At 40.4% G+C, this 7,980-nt stretch overlaps 1 protein-coding gene across 1 annotated transcript; it reads left to right on the top strand.

The window, feature by feature from the left end:
* The first annotated feature begins 6,547 nt into the window (after nt 1-6,547).
* On the top strand, nt 6,548-7,438 carry LOC115856673 (lysine-rich coiled-coil protein 1-like). The gene is given in 2 exon segments (XM_030863121.3): nt 6,548-7,395; nt 7,397-7,438. Coding segments are annotated over 2 exon segments (774 nt in total). The 5' UTR covers nt 6,548-6,663.
* Nucleotides 7,439-7,980: the final 542 nt, after the last annotated feature.

Below are 7,980 nucleotides of genomic sequence, written 5' to 3' on the forward strand. Positions count from 1 at the left end.
AAAATTCAACACCCATTTATTATAAAAACCCTCCAGAAAGTAGGCATAGAGGGAACTTACTTCAACATATTAAAGGTCACATATGACAAATCCACAACCAACATCGTCCTCATTGGTGAAAAACTGAAACCATTTCCTCTAAGATGAGGAAAAAGACAAGGTTGTCCACTCTCACCACTATTATTCAAAATAGTTTTGGAAGTTTTAGCCACAACAATCAGAGAAGAAAAAGAAATAAATGGAATCCAAATCAGAAAAGAAGAAGTAAAGCTGTCACTGTTTGCAGATGACATGTTATTATACATATAAGGCCCTATAGATGCTACCAGAAAACTACTAGAGCTAATCAATGAATTTGGTAAAGTACTAGGATACAAAGTTAATGCCCAGAAATCCCTTGCATTCTTATACACTAATGATGAAAAATCTGAAAAGGAAATTAAGGAAACAATCCCATTTACCATTGCAACAAAAAGAATAAAGTACCTGGGAATAAACCCACCTAACGAGACAAAAGACTTGTATGCAGAAATGCATAAGACACTGATGAAAGAAATTAAAGATGATACAAACAGATGGAGAGATATAACATGTTCTTGGAATGGAAGAATCAACATTGTGAGAATGACTATACTACCTAAAGCAATCTACAGATTCAATGCAATCCCTATCAAACTACCAATGGCATTTTTCACAGAACTAGAACAAAAAAGTTTCACAATTTGTATGGAAACACAAAAGACCCCGAACAGCAAAAGCAATCTTGAGAAAGAAAAATGGAGCTCATGGAATCAGGCTCCCAGACTTCAGGCTATACTACAAGTCTACAGTAATCAAGACAGTATGGAACTGGCACAAAAACAGAAATATAGATCACTGGAACAGGATAGAAAGCCCAGAGGTAAACCCATGCACATATGGTCTCCTTATTTTTGATAAAGGAGGCAAGCATATACAATGGGAAAAGACAGCCTCTTCAATAAGTGGTGCTGGGAAAACTGGACAGCTACATGTAAAAGATGAAATTAGAATACTCCCTAACACCATGCCCAAAAGAAAATTTAATATGGGTTAAAGACCAAAATGTAAGGCCAGACACTATAAAACTCTTAGAGGAAAACATAGGCAGAACAGTGTATGATATAAATCACAGTAAAATGCTTTTTGACCCACCTCCTAGAGAAATGGAAATAAAAACAAAAATAAACAAATTGGACCAAATGAAACTTAAAAGCTTTTGCACAGCAAAGTAAACCATAAACAAGACAATAAGACAACCCTCAGAATGGGAGAAAATATTTGCAAATGAAGCAACTGTCAAAGGATTAATCTCCAACATGTACAAGCAGCTCATGCAGCTCAATATCAAAAAAACAAACATGCAATCCAATAATGGGCAGGAGACCTAAACAGACATTTCTCAAAAGAAGATATACAGATTGCCAATAGACACATGAACGGATGCTCAACATCACTAATCATTAGAGAAATGCAAATCAAAACTCTAATGAGGTATCACATCACACCAGTCAGAATGGCCATCATCAAAAAATCTACAAACAATAAATGCTGGAGAGGGTGTGGAGAAAAGGGAACCCTATTGCACTGTTGGTGGGAACGTAAATTGATACAGCCACTGTGGAGAACAGTATGGAGGTTCCTTAAAAAACTAAAGAAGTAGTACCATACGAATCAGCAATCCCACTACTGGGCATGTACCCTGAGAAACCATAACTCAAAAACGGTCACGTTCCACAATGTTCATTGCAGATCTGTTTACAGTAGCCAGGACATGGAAGCAACCTAAGTGTCCACCGACAAATGAATGGATAAAGAAGATGTAGCACATATATACAATGGAATATTACTCAGCCATAAAAAGAAATGAAATTGAGTTATTTGTAGTGAGGTGGATGGACCTAGAGACTGTTATACAGAGTGAAGTAAGTCAGAAAGAGAAAAATAAATACCGTATGCTAACACATATATATAGAATCTAAAAAAAAGAAAAGAAAATGGTTCCAAAGAACCTAGGGGCAGGACAAGAATAAAGTCACAGATGTACAGAATGGACTTAAGGACATGGGAAGGGGGAAGGGTAAGCTGGGACGAAGGGAGAGAGTGTCATGTATATATATACACTACCAAATGTAAAAGAGATAGCTACTGGAAGCAGCCACATAGCACAGGGAGATCAGCTTGGTGCTTTGTGACCACGTAGAGTGGTGGGATAGGGAGGGTGGGAGGGAGATGCAAGAGGGAGGAGATATGGAGATATGTGTATATGTATAGCTGATTCAGTTTGTTATAAAGCAGAAACTAACACACTATTGTAAAGCAATTATACTCCAATAAAGATGTTAAAAAATGTTTACAATTGTTATGTTTTCTTCTTGGATTGATCCCTTAATCATTAGGTAGTGTCCTTCTTTATCTCTTGTAAGAGTCTATTTTAAAACCTAGTTTCTCTGAAATTAGTATTGCTACTCCAGCTTTCTTTTGATTTCCATTTGCATGGAATATCTTTTTCCATCCCCTCATTTTCAGTCTGTATGTGTCCCTAGGTCTGAAGTGGGTCTCTTGTAGACAGATATATATGGGTCTATTTTTTGTTTCCATTTACCCAATTTATGTCTTTTGGTTGTAGCATTTAATCCATTTACATTTAAGGTAATTATCAATATATATGTTCCTATTACCATTTTCTTTATTGTTTTGGGTTCGTTTTTTTAGGTCTCTTCCTTCTCTTGTGTTTCCTTACTGTAGAATTTCCTTTAGCATTTGTTGTAAAGCTGGTTTTGTGGTTCTGAATTCTCTTAGTCTTTGCTTGTCTGTAATGCTCTTGATTTCTCTGTCAAATCCAAATGAGATCCTTGCTGGTTAGAATAATCTTGGTTGTACGTTTTTCCCTTTCATCACTTTAAATATATCCTGTCACTCCCTTCTGGCCTGCAGTTTTTCTGCTAAAAAGCAGCTGATAACCTTATGGGCATTCCCTTGTATATTATTTGTTGCTTTTTTCTTGCTTCTTTTAATGTTTTTTTCTTGATTTTAATTATTGTTAGTTTGATTAATATGTGTCTTGGTGTGTTTCTCCTTGGTTTTATCCTGTATGGGACTCTGTATTTCCTGGACTTGGGCAGCTATTTCCTTTCCCACGTTAGGGAAGTTTATGACTATAATCTCTTCAAATATTTCCTCAGACCCTTTCTCTTTCTCTTCTTCTTTTGGGACCCCTATAATTCGAACGTTGGTGCCTTTAATGTTGTCCCAGAGGTCTCTGAGACTGTCCTCATTTATTTTCCATCTTTTTTCTTTTCTTTTTTTTTTTTTTTTGCGGTACGTGGGCCTCTCACTGTTGTGGCCTCTCCCGTTGTGGAGCACAGGCTCCAGATGTGCAGGCTCAGTGGCCATGGCTCACGGGCCTAGCCGCTCCGCGACATGTGAGATCTTCCCGGACCGGGGCACGAACCCACGTCCCCTGCATCGGCAGGCGGACTCTCAACCACTGCGCCACCAGGGAAGCCCCCATCTTTTTTCTTTATTCTGCTCCTCAGCAGTTATGTCCACTATTCTGTCTTCCAGCTCACTTATTGTTCTTCTCTCTCAGTTATTCTGCTATTGATTCCTTCTAGAGTATTTTTCATTTCAGTTATTGTGTTGTGCATCACTGTTTGCTCTTTAGTTCTTCTAGTTCTTTATTATACATTTCTTGTATTTTCTTGATCTGTTGCTCCATTCTATTTCCAAGTTTTTGGATCATGTTTACTATCATTCCTCTGAATTCTTTTTCAGATAGGTTGCCTATTTCCTCTTCATTTATTTGGGCTTGTATGTTTTTTCTTGTCCTTCCTAATATTTTTTTTTGTCATTTCATTTTTTTTGTTGGGTGTGGCTGTGTTCCTGTCCTGCTGGTTGTTTGCCCTAAGGCATCCAGACCTGGAGTTTGCAAGCAGTTGGGTTGAGCCAGGTCTTGGTGTCGAGATGAGGACTTCTGGGAGACCTCATACCAATTAATATTCCCTGGGATCTGAAGTTCTCTGTTAGTCCAGCACTTGGGCTTGGTACTCCCACCACAGGTGCTTAGGCCTGACCACTGCCCTGAGAACCAAGACCCTGCAGGCTGAGCGGATAGTCAAAAGAAAAAAAAAAAAAGAGAAGAAAAGAAAAAAATCAACAAACAGAAAAGAGCATAACAATAACAAAGAATAAAAACTAAAAAAAATTAGAAAAATAATTAAACAACAACAAAACAGAACAGCAAAAAAAATAAACAACATTAACAAATTTTTAAATTAAGTAAAAAAGTAAGAATAAAAATAAAAGATAAAAGTACTAAAAAAAATTTTAAAAATAAATGAAAAATAAAATAATAAAAAATTCCCTGGTGCCTCCTCTATCAATGTTCTTGCTCCGATGGTGCAAGAACACCCTACTCCCACCTCCCCAGTAGGCCTCCAAGACCTCTAGGGAGGTCTCTGGACCCGCTGTGTCAGCCCCACTTCTGCGTGTGTTCCTCTCACCAGCGTCTGTTACTGGAGCTGGCCCAGAGGACAAGTGCTGGGGCGCAGGCCTCCATCAGTGCACTCACAGGGGCCAGCACAGTCAGAGGAGGCCTTGGAGGGGGGCGGTACTCAACCCACCTGGACCCGTGTGGCCAGAGGTGGCCCTGTCAGGGATGGTACTCAGGCTTCCAGGACCCACGCAGCCAGAGGAGGCTTTGGTGGGGGTGGGGCTTAGGCCTGGGACCCATGCAGACAGAAGAGGCGTTGGTCGTGGGAGGGCTCAGGCCTGGGACCCATGAAACTAGAAGAGGCCTGGTTGGGGGAGGAGGCTCAGGCCCGGGACTCATCTAGCTGGAGGAGGCCTTGGGATCTGGGCGTTAAGGCCTGGGATCCCAACAGGATTGCCAGGGCCCAAGTGGGCAGGGGAGACACTGCATCCCCCTCCAATCCCCACTTATCTCCCCATCTTGAGTGGGCCCTTCTGAGCATGGGAACCTCTCCCCTCCTCCAGCCTCCCTCAGGGGTGCTGGTCCCAACCCACCTCCATTTTTCCTTGCCCCTCCTCTTCCCTCCCACATCCTACCTGGTTGAGCAAGGATTCCTCCCATCAACTTAGGTGTCTGAGGTCCCCCATCAGCATCTAGCAGGAGCCCTAGCTGTGAGGAGACTTGAACTCTGTGTCCTCTTACTCTGCCATCTTGATTCTGCCAATGTGTATATTTAAGGTACAATTTAAAATGTAATCTCTGCTATAATACATGTTTACATTATTAGACATAGTTAAATGATATTTCAATAAAATGAAAAATAGTTATATTTTTAGCAGCTGACACACAAAAAATCTGGTTTTCTTTACTCTTTTATTGCTTTCCTGGAACCAAAGGCACTTGAATTTGAGACACTTGGATCAGTGTTTTATCTTAGCAAATGAAAAGAAGAAATCTGGCTTTGCCTCTAAATGCCTTTCAAATAATGACTGAAAGTTGATGATGACTGACTTCTCTCAGTGAGCACAGCCTGTACTATATTTAGCATGACAATGACCTTTGGTTAAGCAGTAGACTGCTTGCTTCTTCATTTACCTTTCTTCAAAATTGTTAAAATTGTTGGTGCTCCTTTGAAAATGCTGTACATTTTAAATAATTTGAAGCAAATATTGAATCAAAGATAAATCAGTTATATAATATGTACTCAGCTAAAGTAAGCATATTCTAATCTTGTGAATAAGAAAAACTCACATATAAATAATAATGTCCTTAATAATATTATGACAGTATCTCCTTTATTTGTCAACGTTCTTTGTACTTAGTGGTCATGATTATTGATAGTGATTGTGATTTTCTTGATTAGAATATAAACTCCACAAGGACAACACTTTAAAAATGTTAACTGGGCTTCCCTGGTGGCGCAGTGGTTGAGAGTCTGCCTGCCGATGCAGGGGACACGGGTTCGTGCCCCAGTCCGGGAAGATCCCACATGTCGTGGAGCAGCTGGGCCCGTGAGCCATGGCCGCCAAGCCTGCGCGTCCGGAGCCTGTGCTCCGCAACGGGAGAGGCCACAACAGTGAGAGGCCCACATACCGCAAAAAAAAAAAAAATGTTAACTGGAGTAGTGCACCTCACCGCCATGGCGGCGGTGCTGTCCAGTCAGCCGCTGGTAGTGGTAGCAACTTTCCCTCAGGAAGTCCGGTCTCCGCCTCTTGCTCCCACCCCACTTGCTCGGTGGCTGAGGCAGCGGTGGCGGCAACGGTTGTCCCTGCCTCTCCGCCTCCACCACCTTGGCCTACCCACCGACTGGCGACGTTGGCGGGGAGGGGGACTGTAGTTGTAGACGGCTGCCCCTGCCTCAGAGAAGATACCACGTTGAATGAGCAAAGACTGAACTTTATACAGATACCTTTTGTAAAAGGCTTATAAGGAATAGTGACATAATTTGAATCGCAGTGGATTTCACATTATGAGGTGAATGGGAGTGGAGTATTGGACAAAAAAAATAGATTTTTTAATCTCTGCATCATGGTTTTTAGCTCTTCAGTTGTTGCACAGTCTCACTATTTGGGGAAAGTTCATGCTAAGAAACTGAAGCAATTAATGGGTGAATATGATCAAATTTCTCCATCAAGTTCTCAACCTGATAAGGAGAATCCCTTGTCAATCTAATGAATCATTCAAAGAAGACATCTGACTCTTTTCAGGATGAACTTGAAGATTATATCAAAGTGCAGAAAACCAGAGGCTTAGAGCCAAATACTTGTTTCAGAAAGATGAGAGAGGATTATTTGGAAACCTGTGGATACAAAGAAGAGGTTGATTCTAGACCCAGGTGTAGAATGTTTAATCAAAGACTCCCTTATGAACCCGTCCAGACCTACCAAAGACCATGCAATATTTCACAAGCAGTGGAGAAGCGGTTACCTCAGTGGCTACCAGCTTATGACAGCAGGCTGAGACTAGACTCCCTGAGCAACTGTCAATTCACCAGGGACTGTTTCTCAGGAAAACCAGTAGCCCTGAACTTTAGTCAACAAGAGTATAACTGTAGCTCATACAGTGTAGAATCTGGAGTTTACAGGCATCTCTCCTTAGAAAACAGTACCAGTGCCCATCAAACTAGTTATAAACAGATACATCAGAAGAGAAAAAGACACCCAGAGGAAGGCTGGGATAAACCAGAAGAGGAGCGGCCCAAGCATAAGAGGAAGAAAGCTTATGAGGAAATAGACTTAGACAAACACAAGAGCATCCAAAGAAACAAAACAGAGGTGGAAACAGTCAGAGTCAGTACAGAAAAGCTTAAGAACTGAAAGGACAAAAAAAGCCAAGATGTAGCCTCTAAGAAAGAGGAATGTAAGCGTAGAAAAGAGAAAAAGGAACAAGGGAAAGAAAGGACAAGAAGAGGAGCTGCTTTGGGACCAGTCTATCCTTGGATTTTAAAGCGCTTGCATTGGTTCTCCTGAGGTTAAATTGAAAAAATAGTTGAGGAGCTTGGTTTTACGATGTCCATGTTCATATCGCTCTTTTCATGTGAACAGGTACAAAGGCTAAGTGAACAGAAAACATTTAGTGTACTTTCTCTCCAACATGGAAATTACTTTTCCTCTCTTCTAAAATCATTACTACATTTTTCTTATACATAATGTAACTTCCCTTAATGAGGGTGGCTCTGCTTTTATTCATCAAATTGCTATGATGGTGGAAGTATTTTTCCCTCGGGAGGTCATTTATTTTAAATTGGAGGATTAATAGCTTACAGAATCTATTTCTTGATTGGGTTTTAGTTTGGGATGGGTGTTTTTATATTCATTAGTTTTCTCTGTGAAGCAGTTTAGATTGATTTTCTTTTCCTTCGTTAGATCTAACTTGCAGTATATTTTCTAGATTGGAAAGTGGAAAATGACATACATTATAATAGGCTTAAGTTACATACAGTTTTAAACGTTTCAAGAAGTCTTGATACAAAATCAGTTTATATTCTG

This window comes from Globicephala melas, chromosome 17, assembly GCF_963455315.2.
Source record: "Globicephala melas chromosome 17, mGloMel1.2, whole genome shotgun sequence".
NCBI classification, from domain to species: Eukaryota; Metazoa; Chordata; class Mammalia; order Artiodactyla; family Delphinidae; genus Globicephala; species Globicephala melas.